The sequence below is a fragment of the Garra rufa genome, chromosome 5, assembly GCF_049309525.1.
Source record: "Garra rufa chromosome 5, GarRuf1.0, whole genome shotgun sequence".
NCBI classification, from domain to species: domain Eukaryota; kingdom Metazoa; phylum Chordata; class Actinopteri; order Cypriniformes; family Cyprinidae; genus Garra; species Garra rufa.
The window spans coordinates 25,581,131-25,607,102 of NC_133365.1; the positions used below are offsets into that span (position 1 = coordinate 25,581,131).

Sequence of the window (25,972 nt, forward strand, 5' to 3'; positions counted from 1 at the left end):
TAAAGTACATTTCATATGTCATTTATGTATTCAAAGATGTTGTTGCTGCACTTGGCTATTAAAGGAGTAGTTCACTTTTAGAACAAAAATTTACAGATAATGTACTCACCCCCTTGTCATCCAAGATGTTCATGTCTTTCTTTCTTCAGTCGTAAAGAAATGGTGTTTTTTGAGGAAAACATTTCAGGATTTCTCTCCATATAATGGACTTCTATGGTGCCCGTGAGTTTGAACTTCAAAAATGCAGTTTAAATGCAGCTTCAAAGGGCTCTAAATGATCCCAGCCGAGGAAGAAGTGTCTTATCTAGTGAAACGATCGGTTATTTTCTAAAAACATTTACAACTTATATACTTTTTAATTGCTGAGCTAGACAAGACGAGCATTTGAGGTTAAAAAGTATATAAATTGTAGTTATTTTTAGAAAATAACCCATCGTTTTGCTAGATAAGACCCTTCTTTCCTCAGCTGTGATCGTTTAGAAGCTGCATTTTGGGAGTTCAAACACGGGGGGCACCATAGAAGTCCATTATATGAAGAGAAATCCTTAAATGTTTAAACATAATTTCCTTACAACTGAAGAAAGAAGGACATGAACATCTTGTTCTGAAAGTTAACTACTCTAACGTTATGTACTGTATATGTTTATTTGCCAAAGCCATTTTTTCACTCCCATTTATCACATGGCAAGTGTTAATTTTACAGCATGTATTTATCTTTTTAGCCATCTTCTAGGGCTTTGAGTAATATGTCTCTCATTTTACTAGAGCGTATTGATGTTGCTAAGCAGGAGGACACATGTGGTTTCAGGTCTGATGTCTTTCCCGGCTTTATGAGTTTCATTAGCAGGTCTTTAGCGGAACTCGGGTTAAATTGCTTGTTAAATCTTGAGCTCATTATAGCAGCGGTCTCCAAGCACCTTTGTCCCCAGTGAAACTCAGTGCCTGGTACAGACTAGTGCAATATTCTCCATGTATCATAATCACAAGATTCTATTCAAGGCGTTCTAGAAAATGTATTTTTTGTCATGAGCAGCTGTGTTTCTTAAAGCAGGGGTATTCAAAAAAGTAAAGTAAAGATATATTTCCCTCCCAGCAGAGAATATTACTTGTTTGGAATAGTTAAACATTTCCTTGTGGACATAAAAGTCATAAAAGATTAGCATATTGGGCCCCAAGAGCCAAAACAGTGGTGTTTTCTACAAAAACAAATTATTTCATCAGCTGACCCCAATTAGATATGAATATGAAAAGGGAAGATCAAATGTTTTATCAGGCTATTTTTACATATTATTACCTATGGATGGCAAATGCCCATGTGACTGAGAAAGTATACTGTATGGTTTTTAGGGTTTTCCTTTTGAAGTCTGGACCATTTTATTAGGGATATCCCGATCAGGTTTTTTTGTGCTACTGATCTAATCTACAGTAAGTCATTAAATATCTGCCGATACCAAGTGCCAACCCAATACTTGTATTTTTAAAGTGTGGTGCATACTTCAAGCACATTAAAAGTATAAAAAGTTCAATCAATCCTATTTATACATGGATGTTCAGAGACAAATATGTGGTCACAATTATAAATATAGGACTACTGATGTAAACTCCTTGTATTTTATATGTAGACTAAACTGCAACATAAAGGGAAAAAAGTGGAGATCGGGTTTGAAAGCATGAAGCTCACATTGTCAGAATGCCAGTCTGTCAGTCATGTCCCGATGCAAGACACAACCCGTATTGATGTGTTATGACCAACATAGGCTCATTGGAAATGCGTAACACTATATACATTTCTGTAAAACGAAAATCTATTGACATTTTCGTCAATTAATAAAAAAGAAATGAAAACGTTAGGGAGGGATGATTTGGGAAGAGATTTATTTAGAATCAAGCAATAAAAAAAAAAACCCAGACAGATTTTTTATTTCCTTTTATTAGGCCCAGCCTAATAAAGATGAATCAAAATGTATTTATTAGCCTATATAACCATTGGTATTTAATTGAAATAATTTCTTTCTTTCTTTTGTTCTTGTTTCTTTATGAGAAGTGGTTTAATTCAGTTTTAATATAGAGGCATGTTGGGTGTCACAGCAGTTAAATATGTGTCTATCATGATAAAACCTTAATATAAACCTATATAATTATTTTGGACATTTTAGGGAAATGCTTAAATCCATTGCACTTTAACTAAACCCATTCGATTTTAGCCGACTAAATCTACTGTAGATTTAGTCAACCAAAATCTTATGATATTTAGTCAGCTAAAACTAGACTAAAACAAAAACAATTCAGAAAACTAAAATATGACAAACTTAATGGCATTTTAGTCAAAAGACTATTTTCTAAATCGAAATTTGCTGTCAAAATGAACACTGGTTGCTAAGTAGTTGCTTACTAGTCCAAGTTATGAACTCCCACTTCCAAGTCTCTATGATATTCTGTTCCCTTCCGGGAACTCGAGCCGCGTCAGGAACGCTATGGGGAACGCCATTGGCGGGCCGCACTCTGAACTGTGTATAACAACCAATGAAATGACGGGAGTGACGTCACAGGCGCGGTGACGTCATCGACCGGGAAGTATAAAACGCGTGCGTTTGAAGCCGGCGGCAGCTTTTGTCATTCAGCGAGAGCGCTCTGTGTCTGTGTCTGTCTCGGTCATACTGCTGTTTTTTCGTGCCAGTTTGCACGGCTTTTATTTGAGTAGTATGACCTTTAAAATGCAACCATGGGGGAAAGAAGTGTTACGAAACTAGGCGGTACAAGCAGCCACATAGATAGAGTGTTCCTCCCTGCCAATGCTTCATTGTTGGTGGGGATACACTCAGTCTATGTGTGGTTTGCTTGAGTGTAGAGCACGCACAGTCAGCCCTCGAAAAGGCTGACTGTCCACAGTGAGAGCGTAAAAATCTCCACTGCGGGTGCTCCACGGAAGGCTCTCTTCGAGGAGGGAGCCTTCGCCAGCGTTTCTTGCGGGTCTGGCCCTGCTTCCGCTGAGGCGGAGCGGTTGCTGCACTCGCTAAGATCGCGGCTCGATCTATTAGAGGGACTGGAGACGGGTGTTATAAAAATACCCTATCTCCTCTCCTATCTGATGGATCGGTAAACCTTTTTTCTGGATGAGGAAGCCCGCAATGCGGTTACTTCCCTCCAGGAAAGGTTTTCAACGCTTTCCATATCTTTCTCCAAGGAGGTTGATGTAAAGTGCGTTGTCAAAAGTATTTAACCGCCCCCCCTGATCGCCTCAGCATGATGAGCTGGTGGTTGTGCTGACTGTGCATTAGCTAAATAAGATATGAGCCGCAGAAAAGCAAACGTTTTGCTTCCTGCGGACTATGTCAGCACTTCCAAACGGAGCTTTCTGTCCTTCCCGATCTACATTGAGTTTTAGATCTGGGAAAAACTAGAAAGTAAAGATGACGCCGCGGGTTGAACAGACGCTATCAGCCTCTGTTCCCCGGTCTAGGCATCATTTCTGAAGGCTCCGTCTTTGCTCTTCAGGCCGCCTAATAAAACTTCAGGCTTGATGAGCAAATGAACACGTGTCGGGGTTCCTGACGGGAAAGATTTAAACCCCAGCCGTGTACCAGCTCTCCACATCAGAGGCGCAGAAACAGAGCGATGCCGCCCGCGTTCCTCCGGCTATGCCTAGAGGACCCGGAAAGCAACGCTCTAAGTCGGGGGCTTCCAAGAAAAAGAAGAGGTTCGACCTGAGGGTCGTCCTCCTATCCAGGAAGTCCTCGCCTAAACGGCCCTGACGGTTGTGGCTCAGGGCCGTTGAGGGCAGCCCCTCGCGAGGGGGTTTGCACCGTACCTCCGGGTGCGGGTTTCAGACCCCTTCGTGGCCCTCAGGAGATGAGTCAGCTAACCCTGCCAGTGTTACAGGGCGCGGCTATCTCCCGCGAACATCCTCTAGCTGTTCCGCCCGGAAACGTAGCGGCCCTGGAGAGTTCGCAGCCCCCGCGGGGGTCTCTCGAAGAGCTAGTTCAGGAGCTTCCTGCCAGCTTGCTGTTACAGGTCTCCGAGTTAGTTCCTCGAGTAAATCCAGACACCAGTCTCGAGAGGCTGGTACCCTAAGTAAACTCTCTGGCAGCGTGGAAACTACTGCCAAATGTTTCAAAGTGGGTCCTGCGTACTGTAGAGAAAGGTTACACTATTCAGTTCGGCGCCAAGCCGACACCTTTCAGCGGGGTAAACCCCGAGCAGGGTCTGGAACAGGAAGTCAGTACAGGAAGTTTCTCAGGCTCGCTTTCAGGGGCAAAGCTCACCAATACAGAGTACTTCCTTTCGGCCTAGCTCTCACCCGAACTTTCACGAAGTGTGTGGATGCTGCTCTGGCTCCTCCGTGATTCCAGGACATCCGCATACTCGACTGGTCGATTCTGGCCAGCTCAGAATAATTAGCGGCTCAACATCGAGGTGTTGTTCTCGCTCTCATGAAAGAATTGGGGTTGAGACTCAACACCAAGAAGGGTGTGATTTCTAAAAATCACTTATCTAGGTGTAGTCTGGGATTCGACCACGATGCAGGCACGAATGTCACCTGCTCGGTTCGAGTCGATCCTTACTGCAGTAAATGCGGTCAAGCTAGGCCCGTCACCCACTGTCTACAGTCCCAAGTACTGTTAGGTCTTATGGCAGCCGCTTCCAACGTGATACCTTTTGGACTGCTGCTTATGAGACCACTTCAGTGGTGGCTCAAACCAGGCGGTTCTCCCCGAGGGGAAACCCATTTCGCAAGATCAAGGTCACGCGGCGCTGCCTACGTGCCTTGGCCATGTGGAAGAAACCCTGGTTTCTCTCTCAGGGTCCGGTTCTGGGAGCTCCTCGTCGCCGCGTCATGCTAGCGACGGACGCATCCCTCACCGGATGGGGAGGCGGTCATGAGTGGCCGCTCAACCCAAGGCCTGTGGAGCAATTCCATCTCTCCTGGCACACAAATCGCCTAGAGATGCTAGCCGTGTTCCACGCCCTGAAGTGTTTCCTTCCAAAAGGTATCCGCTCACGCCCCTTATATAAGCTGGCGTACCGGATTCTCCTATGGTCTTAAGGAAAGACTTCTCTCCCTGAGAGCAGTCCAGTATCTCTGGACGTGGGAGCAGACGTCCTGCCAGGCAGGGGCTGAGGCCCGGGGAATGGATGCTTCACCCAGAGGTGGTGAAGCAGATCTGGAGAACATTTGGCCAGGCACAGGTGGACCTGTTTGCGACTCAAGAGACATCGCACTGTCCCCTCTGGTACTCTCTAGTTCCTCCAGCTCCACTGGGGCTGGATGCCATGGCACAGACGTGGCCGAGGCTGCGTCTGTACGCCTTTCCCCTGATCGCTCTGCTCCCGGGAGTTCTGGAACGGGTCCGTCGGTTTCAAGTGCGGCTGCTACTAGTAGCCCCGTACTGGCCGGCACGAGTATGGTTCTCGGACCTGGTATCTCTCCTAGACGGCTCTCCGTGGGAGATTCCCGTCAGGAGGGACCTCCTGTCTCAGGCTGGGGGCGCAATATGCCACCCCCACCCAGAGAAGTGGAGGTTATGGGTGTGGCCCCTGAGGGGGCACAACTCATAGGAGCGAGTCTCTCAACCGAGGTTGCTGAGACCTTTCTCCAATCCAGAGCTCCCTCTACGAGGAAACTGTATGGCCTTAAGTGGAACTTATTCACGAGATGGTGCCGCGAGCACCACCTGGACCCAGTCAACTGCCCGGTCGGTACAGTTCTGGAGTTCCTATAGTCTCGCCTTTCCGCAGGGCTAGCTCACTCCACCCTGAGGGTTACGTGGCGGCTACAAACGCCTTCCACGCCCCTCTAGGTGGCCTCTCAGTGGGCAAGTAGCCCCTGGTCACACGTTTCCTCCACGGTCGGGAGATCGAGGCTTCATCAGGAAGTAATGAAGCATGGAGACTCAGAAGTTGGGACCTCTGGCGACTCGATAGATATCGCAAGGTTCTCTCTGGTTCTCCTTAGTGCCTCCAGGTCCGCCCGGACTGGACGCCATAGCACAGACGTGGCTGAGGCTGCGTCTGTACACATTCTCCCGATCACTGTGCACCCTGGAGTTCTGGAAAGAGCATGCCGGCATCGTCACAGCTAGTCCAACCATGCCTTGGACCTTCCCTCTCAAGCTGGGGGCGCGGCCTGCTACCCCCACATGGAGAGGTGAAAAGTTATGAGTATGGCCCCTGGGGGGGCGCAACTCATAGACTCGGGTCTCTCAACTGAGGTTGTTGAGACCCTGCTCCTATCCAGAGCTCCCTTCACGAGGAAACCTTAAGTGGAACCTGTTTGCTTCATGGTGTCACGAACACCATCTAGACCAAGTTACTGCCCGTTGGTACAGTACTGAGTCCTCGCAAACCCACAAAACCAGCTCACTCCATCCTGAGGGTGTTCGTGGCGGCTTATTGGCCTACCACGCCCCTCGTGGTGGCTCGTCGGTATGGTTTCCTCGGTGGTGCACTCAGGTTGAGACCCTGAGGGGTCTCAAGCCTCTATTACCTCCATTCTTGGAGTGCGACCAATGGGAAGTATATTTGTCCAGTATGCGCACTGGGCACATACGGCCACAAAGAAAGCATGTGGCACGTTCAGAGCTATCAGTAGATGGATCACAGATGCCATTCCTACTACTTCCAAGTCCTCTGGTCTCCCAGCTCCATGGGGAGCCAAGACTTACTCCTTCTGAGGCTGCCGGCCTCCAAAAGCTCTGACAGCAGGTGTCCCCCTCCAGGACATCTGCAATGCTGCGGGTTGGTCCTCGCCCCTGACAATTGGTCCTCGCCCCTGACATCCGTCAGGTACTATGAGCTTGACCTCAGAGCCGCTCCAGGCTCGGCTGTACTCTCGGCCTAGTGCGCTAGGCCTAGAGGGTTAGCCACCTCCCTAGCCAGGAGGAGACTTCTCAAGGCGCATTCTTTCTGCGGAAAGAAGAGAAGTCGTTTTCGCCACGACGCTCCTCGTGTGCCCGAGGGCCGAGGAGTGTCCCTGCATCCTCGCGAGCCTGAGGGCCGAGGAGCAGACCTAAAAGCCTCTTGTCCGTGTAATGCTAGACAAAGGCTCATACTCTCGCGTCCCGGTATGCTTACCAGGCCGAGCTTCCGGTCCCTCTTGTTCTGGTTACCCCCAGACAAAGGACTAAGACTCCTCGTGAGCCCGAGGGCCGAGGAGTACCTCTCGCACTGGCTGGCGAACCAGGCAGAGGTCACGGTTCTCGTGTGCCTGAGGGCCGAGAACTGCACAGCCCTCTTGTCCGCGGAATGCTAGACAATGGCTTAATTCTCCTCGTGTTCTGACGCAGGATGCTATCAGACCGAGTGTACTCCGGTCCCTCTGGTTTCTGGCTTTCCCCAGACCAAGGACTAAGACTCCTCGTCTGCCTTCACAGAAGGCCGAGGAGTGCCTCATGCACTGGCTGGCTACCAGGCGGAGGCACCTACTGTCTTCCCCGTGAGCCCGAGGGCCGGGGATTGCAGTGCCCTCTTGTCCGCGTAATGCTAGACAATGGCTTATTCCCTCGCGTCCTGGCGGAGCTCCAGGCCGAGCCTTGGATCCCTCTTGTTCTGGCTGAACCCCCAGACAAAGGATCACCCTCTCCTCGTGTGCCCGAGGGCCGAGGAGCCTTGAGGTCAAGCTCACCGTCCTCGTGGGTCTGCGGACCGAGGACTTCCCACACCATCTGTCCGCCGAGTGCTAGACAGTGGTCATTCGGTCCCTCTTGTTCTGGCTAACTCCCAGACAAAGGACTAAGACTCTGCGTGTGCCTGAGGGCCGTGGAGTACCTCTCGTTCTGGCTGGCGACCAGACAGAGGAAGACCTCCATTCCTCGTGTGCCTGCGGGCCGAGGAGCACTCTTGGGGTCGAGTGCACTGTCCTCGTGGGTCTGCGGACCGAGGACTACCTAACACCATCTGTCCGCCGAGTGCTAGACAGTGGTCGTTGCAGTCCCTCTTGTTCTGGCCACTCCCAGACAAAGGACTAAGACTCCTCGTGTGCCCGAGGGCCGAGGAGCACCTCTCGCTCTGGTTGGAGACCAGACAGAGGTAGAACCCCATTCCCCGTGTGCCTGCGGGCCGGGGAGCACTCTTGAGGTCGAGTGCATTGTCCTCCTGGACCAAGGACTACCTACACCATCTGTCCGCCGAGTGCTAGACAGTGGTCATTCGGTCCCTCTTGTTCTGGCTAACCCCCAGACAAAGGACTAAGACTCTGCGTGTGCCTGAGGGCCGCGGAGTACCTCTCGTTCTGGCTGGCGACCAGACAGAGGAAGACTACCATTCCTCGTGTGCCCGAGGGCCGAGGACTACAGGGCCTTCTTGTCCGCGGAATGCTAGACAAGGGCTCTCTCTTTTTCCACCCTGGTTGAGCAGACACTCGCAGGGCTCGGAAATTATGGGGGCGTTGGTAGTCTCGTTCCCCATAGCGTTCCTGACGCGGCTCGAGTTCCCGGAAGGGAACGTCTCGGGTTACTATTGTAACCTTAGTTCCCTGAGGGAACGAGACGCCGCGTCTCGGACCATAATTCCCGCACCCTGCGGCGCTCGCTTCATTCCTAAAAGAGCTGCCGCCGGCTTCAAACGCACGCGTTTTATACTTCCCGGTCGATGACGTCACCGCGCCTGTGACGTCACTCCCGTCATTTCATTGGTTGTTATACACAGTTCAGAGTGCGGCCCGCCAATGGCGTTCCCCATAGCGTTCCTGACGCGGCGTCTCGTTCCCTCAGGGAACTAAGGTTACAATAGTAACCCGAGACGTTCTCTAAGTATAGCTCAAGTCCTTCCTTCAATTGAAGTCTGTGGGATTGTCTTGCCCTTTTTATTATCTGGCAGGTGAAACCATAAGTCATATTGCTAAAAAAAATAACAGTATACCTTTCCTCAAAAAGCAGCGTGATTTGAGATATGATTCATGTCTGTAACAACTGTGCTGGATGAGTTGCACACCAAAGTGTAATACTTAGGGTTTGTACAATTCCTTAACTCTTAACTATGAGAAATGGTTATGAAGTGTCTTCATGCCTTGTCTTTGGTTTCTCTTTGTTCTTTCACAACATTTATTGGTTATTTTGCAGAAGAACACTGACAGTTCTGCTGCAGTGTAATGTGGGAAAAACACCAACAACCTGAATGATGGTCAACAGCCCTGCTGCAGATAGGAAGTGGTGCATGTACTGTAGACTCCTCTGACTGTGCTTTGCTGACGTAAGTCTCCTTCCTCAGTGGAGGAGGGGCGTTAGGTCTGTTTAGTGCTGGTGCGTGAGCGACAGGGGAGGGGAAAAGCATTGTCGCCCAGCCTCCCTGCCCTCCACAGGCAGTTGATGATCACATCTGACAGCTCGGGGTGGAAGTTGAACGGCTCAGAGCGCTGGGTCCCCAGTATCTACTCCTCCCCTGTGAGCAGCTCTCAGCTCCTTTCTCCGCACCAGAGCCTGGCTTTGGCTCTTTGTCAGCGCATGGGGGTGCGGGCAGACGAGCCGCGTGAATATATCATGTGCACAATAGAGTGAACGAGTGCAGCACGACCATGAAAGCCCAGCGGGAGAGGCTGAGGATTCCGGGGTTGACATTGGAGTGAGTATTTTCCCTTCTCTCTCATGTCTTCTCTGGCTGTGATGACAGCAGACTGTTTATCTGCAGTGTGTCTGTCGCTGTAGCGGTGACGGCACATCTGAGCTGAGCAGTGCAGCATTACCACAGTAGCAGCGTCTGCGGCATGTGTTGAAGGGTAAATATTGGTTTGCTAGCTTGTGTGGATCCAGCCAGTGTCCCTTTGCGGCAGCTTTGCATGTGTTTTTTATGGAACAGGCTCATGTTTGGATAAAAGACGATGAGGCTAGATCAATACAGGATCAACTTCTAGCCATGGCTTGTCAGACTAGAGCCAGAAGGTCTTGCGCAGCAGCTGGGTGACCTGCCTTTCTGTTTTGCTACGCTGACATCTCCTTTCGCTGCATTTATAGCTTTTGATCACCATCACTTATTGAATTAGCTGGTTGAATCTCCCCTGCAGAAGGCCTGTTTGTTGTCGACCTGTTAGCAGGTCAAAGACGCCACCATACTGTAGTGTTTGGTGCAGCGACATAAACGGTTAATCTCTCGTCATATTCGATTGGCCATTGGTGTTTTGATAAGATGAGACGCCTTTGTTTTTGTTTACAGGGCTCGCAAGAGATGCATGTTTGCGGCTGTGATCAGGTGCTGCATCATGGCTGCTGTTGCTAAGGATACAGATACATGCGTATCTCCTGGACATGTCAGCTCAGCAGTTTCACAGTCTGACATGTTTTGTTTCTCAGCAAAAGCACCCTCGAAGCACTCGATGATCGCATGATGTTTGTAGATTAACTATTATATTTTAATGTTAATTAAATGTGAACATGTGGCCAGTCTGTATAATATCAACAAGTCTACAATATAAAACCATTTCATGCATAGGCGATGGAATGAAATGGACCATTGTTGTGGCAACCCCTTCACAACGCAGCGCCTTACCGGAAAAGCCTTCAACGGTCATGCATGACGCTGCTCTGTGGTTAATGCATGCAATTTTTTGTATGTCTCTGCACACATATAAACTCTCAACTTCAAAGGCTACATCCTGAGAGAGACTGTTCTTGTCCTTAATGAACATTCACAAAACTCAATTTGACTTCCAGCCTCACTCCACGAAGCTTGAGCCCAACTCCCACAAGCCCTTGCAGCCCATGCAGCCCGCTGCACGCGTTTCATTTTTGGAGGTAAGCGCGTGCTTCTTTTACATAGCCATTTTGTTTTGAGGCTTACCGTGTTCAAGGCTCTGTGTTCCGCCACTGAAAATTAAAGCATGGAGTTCAGTGATCGAAACAGCACAGGGTCTCTATTCATTTATCTCTCTTGAGTTGTGTTCTTTTTTACATTCAAAACCTTTGAATGGGATTTTATTTCCTAAAACTGTGGGAAATAGCTTTGTTTCTTATGCTTATATAACGTTCTTAGATTCACCCCCTTCCCCCAGCCTTTTGGGTGAGTCTCATTCGCCCTCTTTTATGTGATAAATAGGATTTGCTGCCTTGGCCATTGAACATTTTGGTGGAAAGAGCTCTGCACCATTTCTGGTGGAAACCAGGTCATTTCAAAAGCTCAAAAGAACTGTGGAAGTGGTTACTTTTACAGCAAAGACAAAGGAAGCATATTTTCCTTTTCAAATAGTATCATTTTTTAGGCTTGCACAATGAATTAACCAGTTGGGAAAGATTGCAGTTTTATATGTTAGAATAAACTTCATCAGGAGTTTACACAAAATGTATGTGACTTGAAAAAAAAAAAAACTTTAGAAAAAGGCTAATTTATAATATAATATAATATAATATATAACTAGCAATAGTATGTTGATTTTTGTGTAACTGCTGTGTAACTGACAGAGTCACAAAATCAGAGAACCCTTCCTTTGAAATCTGATCACAAATGGTCACATGAGACTTGTTTGAGATGCATGTTGCTACCTGTTAACAGCAACGTGTCTCAGCTCACCCTTTTGTAATCGGATCACTCAGGACAGGTTTTAAAACCAGGTGTAAAGAGGACTATTAATTGCTTGAATCTTCACTCATTCTTTGGAAGCAGATTTGACTTGTTGATTTTGTTGAAGCATCCTTTTGTTTCACAGCTTTGCTTCCTTTTGTTTTAAACATTGCTATATGTTGCTGTATGCTTCATGGCCTGTTCTTTAAATTTTACATTTAAAGGTGGAAAACTTAGAATGGAAAACTTATTTACCTTGGCATAGTTGAATAAGAACAGTTCTATACATGGAAATGACATACCGTGAGCCTCAAAAAGAGGCCAATCCCAACATTGCACTGACTATGACGTCATTGTCGGGATCAGTAATAGTTACGCCCCCACCTTTGCGTAGCCGAATCATCAGAAGTGCTGCAGAAGTGCAGACCAAAAACCTAGGACAATACCGTAATTGGCAGATCACGGAAATAAATGTTATGTTCCAGGTTGTGCAGGGGATGTGAAATGCAGGGATGGGTTGGTGTCTTTATTTAGAAAGGCACGGAAAACAAATAACGCGAGCCACTAAACGGACATGGTTAGCAGTTTGCTAGAGGTAGCCTGTTACATTACAGTACATAAGATTTCTCTTACCACATAAACAGTAAGGAGAGATGACTGAGGACGATGGCGATCCTGATCACCGTTGACAAGTATCTGATCTTGTAAAATGTGTTGTAAGTACTGCCGCTGTAGTATACACAGAGCATTTGCGATCACAAAACTCTAACGTGAAAGTAAAATGTGATTGTGCATTCAAAAGTATGCATATATATATATATATATATATATATATATATATATATGAGCCGGACTATGAAACAGCCAATCAGAGAAGAGCTCTACATTATTATTCATGACCCTTCCAAATAAGGTAATAACAGAACATTTCATTCTAGGGACAAATCCTAGGGTTGTAAATGAACTCGAAAAAAAACATTTTTGGAGAATTTTTGCCCTTACCTAAGCCACATACCTTTTATGTAGATATCAGAGAGCAATTTAAAATATTATATCAATGCATTCTATGGCACCTTTAAAGAAATGTGAATGGCACAGTCAGTCTGCCTTTGTTTTGCATCAAGTTTTTTGGGCTTGCTGATGAAATGGGTCATTAAGCTGTTTGAACTAGTTTGATTAGTTGGTGTTTACACACAATAGTTGTGAAACTGTTTAGATGATAAGGAGGTCATGACTACAGTACAGAACAGTCATACAATGAAAATAATATGAAAAGTCTTAAGAGTGCATAATCTATTTCTTGATGAGAGACTGGCTCATATGGAGCTACCGAAAATTTGGAAAACATGGAGAACAGGTGTCATTTACGAAGGTGTACACATCCTCCACCCCTCGAGTATTTTGTAAAAATTAATTATGCTTCGAATTACCAATGTGAGTATGGTTCTATCAGCTTTGTTACCCCATGAATTGTGAAAATGCAAAAAAAATCTGATGAAATGCTGTTGTATCAGTAGGTTATTATTTAAATGTTGTTACCTTACAATAGTTTTCCCTAATATGCAGTTGGGTGAGCAAGCCTTTCAAAGCATCAGTGCAGATGGACCTAGTGGATCTTTCTTTTCAAATAAATCTTTTTTAAATCACTTTTACTACACACTAATCAGGCATCACACATACAGTGCTCACAGATATCAGCAGACTGTGCAGATGTCACAAATTTTCTGCAAGCCAAAACCGAATGCAAAAAAAGAATGTATAAGCTGGGCTTTATTCTAAACTTACTAAGAAAGATGCCTTGCAGTTTGTTGAATCAGACCACTGCTATTGTTTTTGGTTCATCCTCTCCAAATTAGAGCACCAAAAACAGTGCATACAGATATAGAGCACAGGCTGACACAGAAGAGACTGGGCTTGGATTGTTCCCAGGTTTTAGTTTATATTCGTCACTGGCCTTGCAGGAAGAGATAAGAAGTCATGAGACTAAAGTTGTAAGATGATTGATTGAGCTAGACTTTGCTCACTTAATGCGTGACCAGGTTACTTATGATTATGTCAATATCTGAAGAAATCTTTGAAGGTTTGATAAGTTGTCTGGGTGCCTGGTTTAGTCATATGCTCTCTTAGGCTTGTCCCAACTTGTTTCCTCAAAGTGAGGTCCTTTGCCTCACACCTTAGTGGCTAGCAGCCCTTCTGCATTCAACGGTTAATTGTTGAGGGCGAGTGGCCCCATTCCACCCCTCCGACTGCATCTGTCATGTGTCAGGGAGGTTGGTCCTCTCCATGTCCCTGTCTGCCAAAAGAGCAGATTGAAGAACAGAACAGGAGGAGATCAAAGGTGCTGAAGTGGAAGAGAGAGGGTGGTTTGCTTCATATGGCAGGTCCAGTGAAGGGAAAAAAAAAAGGAGTGGGGTGAAGAGGCTTGGCTACAGAGTGCAGGACTTGCACATGGTTACGGTTGAAAAGCTGTGCATTTCCATTTCAAATGCTGCGATGGGTTCTGGAGCGGGGCCAGACGGGGAGAGCCGTGATTGCATTCACTGCGTCGTCTGCTGATGATGCATTGCTGCTCTGACTCACGCCCCCCTCCCTTCCTTTCCTCTCCCCTCCCTGCCTCAGGATGTGGTACGGTAGGTGCCTGTTACATGATATGAAGCGCTTGAGTCTCAATGAGTCTACAGGATAGCGGCAAAGCCGTGCGACTTTCACATCAAAACAAAAAGTCATCCTTCTGGAAGCGGTCCTGTCCCTCTGTCCCAGAGGCACCCAGCATTCAAGCAGGAGCGAATATGACCTGAATAGGAAAACAGCTAAGTGGAGCTTTCACACTATTCGATTTAGGACACTTCAAAGGACACACTGTCCCCCTTGACAGCCTGTGTATGCTGCAGCGAGCAGCAGATGTGCATGGACGAACCTCTGTAGAGCCAGAGCATTGCGCTGAGAGGACTTCCCAGGACTCTTGCGTTGGGTGCCTACTTCTCTTGGAAGCCAGGCATTTCTCTTCACTCTCTTTTCCAAGGCAGCTCAGAGCACTTTGGGGACATGACTTTGGGACAATGTCTGATTCCAGCTTATGGACTCTACTCTCCAACTTTTCTATGCCTCACTTTATCAGTGGAGCAAGATTGCGGCGCTCCAAAAGGTAATCAAGTTGATTGCTTGTCACGACTTGTGTTGGGCTTTTAGGTGGTAGACATTTATCAAGAATTAAGTCAGTTGAGGTTAGACAAGAATAATATGGTAATGCAGGTGCTGTGTTTTCTATTGTGTTAGATTTCCGTTGTGAACGTTGAACTGGAGTACCTCTTGATTGTAATCAGGGCGTTATTGTTCAGTCCATGCAACGGGCACAAAAGATGTTTACATACGTGCGTAATTACCAAGCATTTGCCTAAATATGCATGTTGAATATGAGGAAAACGGATTGTTCTGTAAATCTTTTTGAGGAGAGCTGGCCACCTCAATGTTATTTGATGGATACAGTCGGATACACTGCTCTTGCAGGAAATGCTGAAGTTGCGCTGTATCCTTTTCACCTCTCATGTGACAAGACCAAACCTTTACCAAAAGGCCAACCAGCCATAGATATCTCTGCTATCAAACAGTCATGTGCGTTTCTGCTTGTGCATTTCCATCTTGCACACTTTTTAATCCTGGGAATGACCTATTTTACCATTGATGATCCAATTAATATCCTCGGGCTGAGTTGACTGAATCTGTCATTTATGTTTGAGATGAATTAGTTGTGGAGAACATGCAAAGAAAATAGGATTGTACTTTCTTCATAGTTCTATGTTTATTGGTTTGTACTGGGCAGAGGTTTCATTAATGAGTAATGTCTTTATCTATAGTAACTGTGATTATGGCTATTACACCAATAGCAAAGTGGTGTGTTCCTATAGTAAAGTACTATAATAACTAAACTTTATGTTGTGTATATGCTACATGACTAAATGTGTCCATCCATCAAAGAGATCTTTGTAAATTTATAGTACTGACCTTGATTTTGGCTCTCACATCTAAAGTTTTTGCTTTCAATCATGTTTTTAGAGCCCAGGGTTTTTTTTCTGTATCTGACAGTAATGGCCCTAATCTCTGCAGTCTTCTGAAATGTTGGCCATGAATAAAATCATGTGTTAACATGAGTTAGATAAGTGCCACTTGTAAAGTAATTTAGTAATCAGAGCTTCCTTTTGTTTAATTTCTGTATTGAATGGCACAGATGTTTTATACTGTAGATTGTACTTGTAGGCAGTGTTTAAAAGTGAAGCTACTGGATGTTTTGTTGATGCTTGATAAACTGAACATCAAATAATTAGCATTTATCCAATGAATACTGTATTTATATGCAAAGAACAATGATGGATTTAAGTCTCTTTGTAAATCAAACAAAGGACCCATTGAGAACAAGCCCATTAAGGAGAATTAGCCTTTGTGAAGTGTCTGTAAATGCCTGAATTATTAGTCAGTGACGAAAGTAAAATGTCTGCTGTCAAGTGGCAAAACAGTGACTGATACTTGATTCAGTTCTTGCATTGCTTACAGTCATTTCTGCGTGGGTTTCTGTCAGATGTAGCATAGAGAGCGATTGCATTTTCATCATAGCTATACAGCAAGAAGTGTGGAGCTGAGTACTGTCCGTTTCTAATCTGCCTGTGTGTAGCAGCTGTATAAATAGCAAAATCTGATCCTCTTTATCCGAGCGCTCATGAACCAGATATTATTCTGAATCATGCTACATATTTAAAGGGGTCATATCATGACAGGACTTTTTTTGACAGGTTTGATGTATTATGGTATCTGTTATTCTGTTAACTTTCTAATTATCTTAACTCTGTAACCAATTTAAAACACAGTTTACTGCAAAAATTGTTTGTTACGGCATTTTAACATCATAACCATGAGCTCGCTATTATATGGCTGTTCAGTTTTGCATATTCAAAGTTACGAGTCTTTACATTTCTGAAATCCAGGGGTTAGATTGAAGGTGGAAAATGGTAATGTTATATAAATTTGCATCTGTATTTATTGCAAGAAACCTTCACTAACATAAGTTGGCTTCAAGGGAAAATATTAAACAGGAATGGTACACAAATGTAGGACATGACTCCTTTAAAGTGCTTAATAATGATTATTTGATTCATTGTCCTTTTCCTTAAATTTGATTTATGTTTCCCCCTTTTAGAGTTATCCACCTGCATCTACATTCAGCAAAATTACATAAATTGTTTTCTTGCATATGTAGACTAATGTCACATTACTCAGTGGTTTGTAGTTATGTTTCTAGATGTTTTATGAATCATATTCTTCTCTACTGGTGGTAGTAAAGGTCTCACTTACTTAAGTACTTAAGATTGTTGCCTAGTTCATCCTAGTTCACTAAAAGCTTGGAAGTGTTTGTTGTTTTAATAAAATCATACACATTTTTAGCTAATATGGTGACTGTCTAACTCTTTTCCTTAATAAATTATTCATGTTTTCAAGAGGAAAAGGAAAAATTAAGGATCAAAGAGACGGTCATGGTTCACACAAAACGTATTCCATTTTAAAGAACAGCCCAGGCATTCTGTTAAATATTTTTTTGGGCTCCTCAAAAAAAAAAAAAAAATGAGTAGATGATGATAGAATTATAATTTTTGGGTGAACTATTCCTTTAACACCTCCATGAATGTAATAGATTCACTGGCAGCTGCTCTTCACAGTCTCTTTGCTGAGGTGATGATCACAAGGGCTTTGCAATGTCATCTGTGATGTCTGCCCGACTGCCATTCAGACACCAGCTTTGGGATCAATGGCTAGAGAAGAGGCCACAGTCACATGTTCAATTCCCCTCTAGGATTTCACCCTGTCCTCCATTATTGTGCTGCTAATGCATAACTATTACTAAGGACTGGGCGATATGGCGAAAAATTACATCTCAATTTTTACTTATTTATTTATTTATTGGAATGTTTCCAAAAAGATTTAAATTTCACATTTTTAACTAGTCAACTTAAAATACATGATTCAAGTAACATTCTTTTTATTAAAAATCAGGTTCTATTCCAAGTGCACGGTGTAAATGTAAAACAAATGACTTGTTAAATTTCTTTGCAAAAAAAGGTACATCAAATATGGCCAATATTACATGATATGGAGCAAATATTTTAAAAATACAAATACAAAAACAAATATAGTTTTACAAGTAAAAAAAAATCAAGACAATTCAAAATACAGAAAGTATAACACCAGTAGTAGGCTATTATTAACAGTTTTGTACAAGCAAACAGCACAACACAAAAATAACAGCACATTTCAGCCTGTCACCATCCTGCAAAAATGAAATATCAAACATATAGTAAGATATTTATAAGTTTTTGCATTTCACTGCACTGCTGTTCTATTGTTTTTCTATGTAAACATGCATTTGGCAGACTACATCTTGTGTCTTTTGCAGCATCTTGTGCATTAAAACACCATTCTAAAACCCCAATGCTTGAGTTAAATGAAGTTTAACTCAAATTTCATGACCTTGTGTTTTTTCCCCCCATTCCACTGCCCTCACCTAATTTTTTTTCAACGCAAAAACAAGTTCTGTGTAAATAGCTTAGGAATAGCAATATGTTCTGTTGCAGTCCTTAAAGTGAGCAGTTGCACCGTCTAAAATTAAATAGACTAAAACTGTATTTTCTTGTCAAACATAATCTTTGCACCTTCTTTAAAATATTTGTGTATACTAGACACTGCAGGTGAATAAGGTAAAAAAAAATATGCGCTAATTTGCATACATTTCAAGTACAAAAATCTGAACACTGGATGAAGTCAGTTTCAAAAATCATGTTTAATTTTTTTGACATATTAGAGTCAAAAGTTTTTACAGAGGGAATTTTAGAGAGGGTATCTCATTTCGTCACGCGATAATTCAGAAAAAAGAACAGACAGGACAAGAATATATTCTTTACCATTTTTTAGGGAATAAAATGTTAATAAAATCAAGACAAATTATATATAAACAAATCCCCCTGTAAGTATATAGACAGGAATAAAAATGTAAGGTTTGGTGTGTGTAAGTGTTACTGAAGTGGAGATTTATGGCTCAGTGTAGAAGAAAAATCTCATGACAGCTTTTTAAAAAATGCATTGTAATTGAAATCTATTGACACAAACAGATAAAGTGCTATAAAAGAAACACTTAACAGTGTTTTTTGGATGTTTTCTTTACATTAGTCTGAAAAACACTTTATGAAAAACCAAAAAGCCCAAAATTTTGATAGGTGCATGAAAAAAAAAAAAACAGCTTTTTTGCCTGCAGTGTCTCCCCTTAAAGTAGAATCAAATAGTTATACGTGTATATTTATGTGTATTTTCTTGCCAGTTGTATTTTGTTTGTGTGTGTCTAAAGCATCACATATTGTACATATGGTGCGGTTGGTAATTACTCTGTAAATTTGTAACACTCTGTAAATAAAACACTCTGTTTTTAAGCAATTTTTTTCCTGTTTAGATATAAGGCTGTTTTGTGGATGTGAAATGTCAAATAATTGACTAAGATCGTGTAGGAGTTTAATTTATTTATTATTGTTTTTCTTGGCACATTCACAGACAAATGTTAGCGTAAATTATATTTGCTTTTTACCTATGCAGTATCAAACTAATATAAAATCAGTTAATGATACTTTCAAATCGGGTGATATTTTATGTGAACCATGACAGATGCACAATTTAAGTATTGTTGCCTCTCAAATAGTTCTTTTTTGTTCTAGTGTGACTATGTGTTAAAATAGTCTCGCGTAGCCAGATCTTCAGACGGCTGAAGGTCTGGAATTCATGGCAGCTTTCATTGGCCAAGGCCCGCCCATAAGCCCGTTTGATCGACATGTCAAACAACCAATCACAGTTCGTTTCATTCAGCGTCACGTTTCTGTGCGTGGAAATGCCCCCACAACAACAGACTGGCATGCAGCAAGTCAGTCATTGAAATAACCAGCATTGAAAGATAACGAAGAACAGGGAGAACAAGCGGTAAGTCAGTAATTTGTTCTCGAACGTTGCAAATGTGTATAACAACAATGGCGTCTGCATAAGCACATTTTAGCAAAACGCAGAGTAAATCAGTCTGCGCGCTGTTTCCCGGCGGACCGAAAATAAACGCGACACTCGCGTCTCCCGGCAATCCGGTCAAATTCAACTAATCAGATGACGACTTCAACATTCCTGATGTGTTTCCAGTTAAGCGTACCATATGCATCAGACGTTTAGCCAACGTTCCGTGGGCGTGACGTCTGAGGCTGAGACTAGTGTTAAAATGACTCACCTGTCTTAAAGCTGTTGTCATTTTTCTGTAACACAAAGGTATTATTGCAGTGGCCTGTTCACAAAACACAATGCTTTGGTTTGTTTTTCTAGCTGCAGAACGAGCAACAGAAAAAGTCTAATAGGGAGTGGACAGTCATCAGCCCTTCCTCGACCACACTCACCTCTATCATCACACACAGGTAACTGGTTCATTATGTTTCTCTGTTTGCATATTTGCAGGTGTGTAGTGTGTGTCCAAGTGACACTTGGATTATTGTTTATGCTGTGTAAAAAAAAAAAAATAATATATATATATATAGCTTTATATTAAGCTTCAGATATTCAACTTTGTTGCTTCACACATTGTTAGGGCCTGTGTCACAGAGAGCAAGTAAGACGGCCAGACCCACAAAACTTGATAAAGCGATGCAGAAAAAAAAAATGTGTTTGAGCAGTGCTCTAGTGTCTGATTCATGAGCTGTGCACTTGGTCTTTATCTCTCTCGTTCTGCAGACTAGGCACACACTGCCCCTGTACTAGAAACCTTTAAAGAACATTCAGCATTCCTGTTCATTTAATTACAGTGTATTAATGTGATTAAACGTCACTTTAGTTTTACAGTCATGAAATGAGGCAGCTGGCTCATAACAGCTTAAACTCTCAGATAGCTTTTTGCATAGCATTTATAGACTCATATAGAATCATGAATTATGAAAGTATAAAGTATAATACACTGTTTTGTTTCTGATCTTAATTTAGGGATCTGGACTTTTTTGCATAAAGTCTATTCAACAAGGCTGCATTAGATCAAAAATGCATTAGATCAAAAATATAGTAAAACAGTCATATCTTGAATTATTACTACAATTACAATTTAGAAGAACTGTTTTTTTAATGCATCCTTGCTGTATAGAAGTAAAAAAAACATATACTGCCGCTCAAAAGTTTGTGATCAGTAAGATTTTTAATGTTTTTTTTTGTCTACTCATCAAGGCTGTGTTTATTTGATTAAAAATACAGAAAATAAGTAATATTGTGAAATATTATTGCAATTTAAAATAGTGGTTTTCTATTTCATTATACTTTAAAATACAATTAATTCCTGTGATGCAAAGCTGAATTTTCAGCATCATTATTCCAGTCTTCAGTGTCACATGATCCTTCAGAAATCATGCTAATATGCTGAATTATCAATATTGGAAACAGTTGTGCTGCTTAATAATTTTTTTGAACCTGTGATACTTTTTTCAGGATTCTTTGATGAATAAAATGTTAAAAAGAACAGCATTTATTTAAAATAGAAATCTTTCCTAACAATATATACTACCTTTCAAAGTTTTGGGCCAGTAATTAGTTTGAAAGAAATTAATACTTGTTTTCAGCAAGGATGTGTTAAATTGATAAAAAGTGATAGTAAAGACTTATATTGTTAGAAAGGATTTATATTTTAAATAAATGCTGTTCTTTTAAATGCTTTATTCATCAAAGAATCCTAAAAAAGTATCACAGGATTCAAACATTTAAAGCAGCACAACTGTTTAAAAAACCATTGATAATAAAAGCAATAAATCAGTGCATTAGAATGATTTCTGAAGGATCACGTGACACTGAAGACTGGAGTAATAGCTGATGAAAATTCAGCTTTACATCACAGAAATAAATTATATTTATAAAGTATATTAAAATAAAAAAAAATTATTTTGAAAATATGCAATAATATTTCTTAATATTACTTTTTCTGTATTTTTAAACAAATAAATGGAACTTTGATGAGCATAAGAGACTTAAAAAAAAAACATTAGAAATCTTACTGATCCCCAAAGTTTTGAGCAGCAGTGTACATTTGTATTCTATTAAAATACTGTATGTATTATGAATTATATTTTATATGTTAACACAAAATAAGAACTCGCACATCATTGGTGTGTGCTCAGACAAAAAAAAAAAAAATCTGAAAATGGCACATAAAGGTGTCCAAAACAGAAATGTATTAGCAGACTCTAACAAAAGTGAGGTTTCGACCACACAAGCTCTCCATCAGACGATATATTGTATTCATAGCACTGTATCAGCCATCTGCTACTCTGTAAATATTGGCATCAGCTATTGAAAACCTCATATCAGTTGATAACATGCAAATTTCACATCATTATTAGTTTCTTATTTGCATTCATTTTAATTCATCTGACTCTGTTTATCAGTTGTGTGTGAATATCAGTAAATGAGTCACCACTAATGAGCAGCCACCATCAGCATAGCTCAGGGGCCTCTCTTTATCAACACCGGTGGGGCCATAGACATGTCTTTTAATTAATGATTAACTCTTTCCCCTGTTCAATCAAGTTAATTATCTGTAATTATTGCAGGGCAGAAAGCTGTTTTTCTGTTGGTGGAAGTGGGGCACTGGGTGTAATGGCCACGATTTGGGATCTCCCAGACTTTCAGTTGTGGCCATATTGCCAGAAGCAATCCCCAGAAACAGTGGGGTTCAGCTAATAAGAGGGCACATATGGTAACAATGGCGTATGGGCCTTGCTGGTTTAACTCACTCCTATGTTGTTTGCCAAAAAGGACAAAGGCATCATAAAATGCTATAAAACTGTCCATATGAGTTAATTATAATCCAAAGCATTTGAAGCAATGTAATAGTTTTGTGGGCCAAACCGAAACTGAAAGTATTCCCTATCCTTTCAAAAAGAAAGATGGTTATTTTTGGTTATTTTGTTGATTTTTGTATTATTGATGGTTACTTTATTTATTTTTCAGGCACCAGTCCACAAGACAGCCCTAGAAACTTCTCCCCTAGTGCTTCAGCTCATTTCTCCTTCACACGCAGGTAATGACACGGACATGGACATCTATACCAATGGCACACTTCTGAAGAGATGTTTTCTATATTTCTAAGCGACCAAGTTTTTACTTGGAGTATGAGCAAAAAAGAAAGAAAAAAATCTAATATTTACATTGAAGGTGTGATCCAAGTGGTATTGTAAAGACTTAGGCTGGGCTTTTTTGACTTGGGAAGGCAAGCAAACACCCTAGCATTGTGGTGTAAGTAAATTAAAGAAAATTAAGAAAATTAAAATGTGGAAAGATGAACACCGTGTGTAAACTACCTATAGCACTCCAAATGCATAATTTAAAAGATAAATATCTGTATTATTAGAATAGTGGTCCAGATCTGTCAGGAATATCAGGACATCAGTACCATGTTCAAGTAAACGATGTTCTTTGAAGTGAGGAGCATGTAGCTGATGAAAGCTCTTGGTTGCTGCTTTTGAAAAACTCAGGAGCTGACAGGCTTTGTACAGTTTTAGCTGAGAACAAATTTAAACCCGTGGTTCAGAAGTTCAGATTTAACCTGTCACATCAAACTCTGTTTCGATCAGACAGAATGGGGTGAAAAATGAGTCTTTTTTTTTTTAGAAATTCGTATACTTGTTTTTTTTTTTTTTTTTTTTACTTTAATTATTATTAATATTATTATTTTATTTATTTATTTATTTGTTTTTGTTTTTTGTTTTACTATTTATAATCCTCTAGTCATGGACTAAGAGCAGACAGGTAATTCAAATGAAACTTATTGAACGAATCTCATGATACCTGTCTTTAACAATTTCAGGTCATATTTCACCAATTACAAAAGAATTACATCTTTTAGAGAATTAGACCATTTTCATTTAGACCATAAAAGATTTTTCCATTGTTATGTTATTTTTTTATGACGATAAGAAAACAAACAAACAAATGAAATACATTATGAAAGCATTTATTTCATTTTTTTTTTTTTGCTTTTTAAAATTATTCAATTACTATAATTAAGCAATTTTTTTTTATTAACTTCTGTTTTTATAGTACACTCTTAAAAATAAAGGTTCCACAAGTGTGTTTTTGTAGTGATACCATAGAAAAACCATTTCTGGTTTCCCAAAGAACCTTTCAGTGAATAGTTCTTGAAAAACATTTTGAAGAACATTTTAAAAATCTTAAGAAACTTTTTCAACTATAAAGAACCCTTTCTGCATTTGAAAGGTTCTATAGATGTTCTTCATGGAACCATCAATGCCAATAAAGAACCTTTATTTTTAAGAGTGTAATAATTATGAAGCATTATGGCAAATGAGAATTTGGTGGAACTGTCTTTGAATTATCTTGAAAGAAATGTCACAATGAAAAAATCTTAAAAATGTTAATGTCCCTAAAACTAAAACTGACCTGGACATGTTTTCATGAGATTCACTCTTTTCTTCTACATTTGTGCCAGAAATCAACCATAGTGCATCACGCACCTTCCCATGTACATTGAAGTGTTCACTGTCTGTGGATAATGACATCAAGTGGCTGCACAACCATTTTTAGGCATTTTCTGTATTTACTCAGCCCATATAACACTCCTCCCAGTGTTTGTGGCGTTTGTCTTCCTGTGATTATCATCAGATCATTCAATCAGCGAGGAGACCCATAGGAAATTGCTCACAGAGCACTGCTCGAAAAGATAGCAGCCCCGGCTCATGGATTACACTGCCGCTGTCTTTCATCTGCTCTACTTTGAAAATAAATGACTCACTCAGCATTTTCCTTTTATCTAGTGTACCACTCGCCTCTCATGTCTTGGATCCAATGCAATGCAATCTAGTGTATGCCATTTACTGATGATGATTCTACACAGTACCTGTAATTATTTGAGGGGAAATGTACTGAGGGATGTCTGTGTTTGTAGAACTGATGGGCGACGATGGTCCTTGGCATCCCTTCCCTCCTCTGGCTATGGAACAAACACTCCCAGTTCCACCGTCTCTGTAAGTACCACATGTTTTTGAAGTGGTAGAACTAAGCGTGCATTCACTGGCAGAGATTTGAAGGAACAAAATTAATATCAAGTTTGAAGGACTAAATGACATTCGTTTTCATTGGGATTTAAGCAACGTCCACTTTTGGCGTTGTGGCAAAGTTAAACAAAATTCCAATATATGCCTACCAGCAACCAACGTCAAACACAATTTGGTGGCAATAGGCAAATAAATCACTGTCAGCATGAATGCCTCCTTTGAGTAAACCTAAATTAGCATTGAACTGTAAAGACAGGCCCTGTTCCAAAATCTATTGAGCTATCCTGCTGTCTGCTGTCTATAAAGGCTTATAACTGAAAAAGAATCCTATATGTGAAGTGATACACTTTTTAGCCTTATGACAGTCTTTTTACTCCAAGACCCCCTATTGTCTACAACCCCCCTACCCCCATTTTAAATTAAATTAAATGACATTACATTACATTCAGGATTCCAGAACTTTTAACCAATAAATTTACATGACTTTTCCAATCGTTTGTGATTTAATAGATAAGAATTAAGGATAAGGATTTTTCCTTTGCATTTTAAGCATTTCATAGTTTGCATGACTTTTCCAGGTCTAGAACAAACTTAAAAAATTAGGTCTTGTGTAAGTTTACCAAAGCAGTGGGAAACCTGGTTCTTCAATGAAATATATATATATTTAAATGGAGGTGAAATAAAATAAGAAATATTTTAATTTTGGTAGTTTTAGTTTATATTAATGCTTGCTTTGTCTTATTTTAAATGTGTGGACCACAAAACCAGTCTTAAGTAGCATGGGTATATATTTGGGTATAGATTTGTTTAATGACAAAAATCATTAGGATATTAAGTAAAGATCATGTTCCATGAAGATATTTTGTAAATTTCCTATCGTAAATATTTCAAAACTTAATTTTTGATTACTAATTTCCATTTCTAAGAACTTCATTTGTACAACTTTAAAGTTAATTTTCTCAGTATTTTTTTTTCTTCCAGATTCCAGATTTTCAAATAGTTGTATCTTGGCCAAATATTGTTCTGATTTTAGATGATGTATAAATCTCAATTTTGAAAAATTGACACTTATGAGTTTTAAGTCAAGTTTAAGTCATCTTGAGCCCTCCTTAGAGTTTGCTGAGGCCCCCGGTTGAGAGCCACTCATATAAGGCATAAATATATTTAAAAGTATTACACCCTGTCCTAACTACACACAACGCGACAAGATTCCATGGATAAGCAGTTTGGCTGTCCACACCAAATGTGACGCATGAAAGCACGACGTGACAGACTCACTGAAATATCACATCCATTTAAAGGCTCTCCCAGTTTATTATGTAATTCAAAAATATTAAATCTTTTTAACATTATTAAAACTACATACTGAGTGACTGATACCA

General features: G+C 41.4%; 1 protein-coding gene across 1 annotated transcript in view; it reads left to right on the forward strand.

Moving 5' to 3' along the window:
• mast4 (microtubule associated serine/threonine kinase family member 4) overlaps window positions 1-25,972 on the forward strand; it is a 180,977-nt gene that overhangs the window by 95,812 nt on the left and 59,193 nt on the right. The window contains exons 5-7 of the mRNA XM_073839533.1: window positions 19,873-19,961; window positions 22,528-22,597; window positions 24,482-24,560. Coding sequence (XP_073695634.1) covers window positions 19,873-19,961; window positions 22,528-22,597; window positions 24,482-24,560 — 238 coding nt within the window. The remainder of the gene's footprint in view (window positions 1-19,872; window positions 19,962-22,527; window positions 22,598-24,481; window positions 24,561-25,972) is intronic.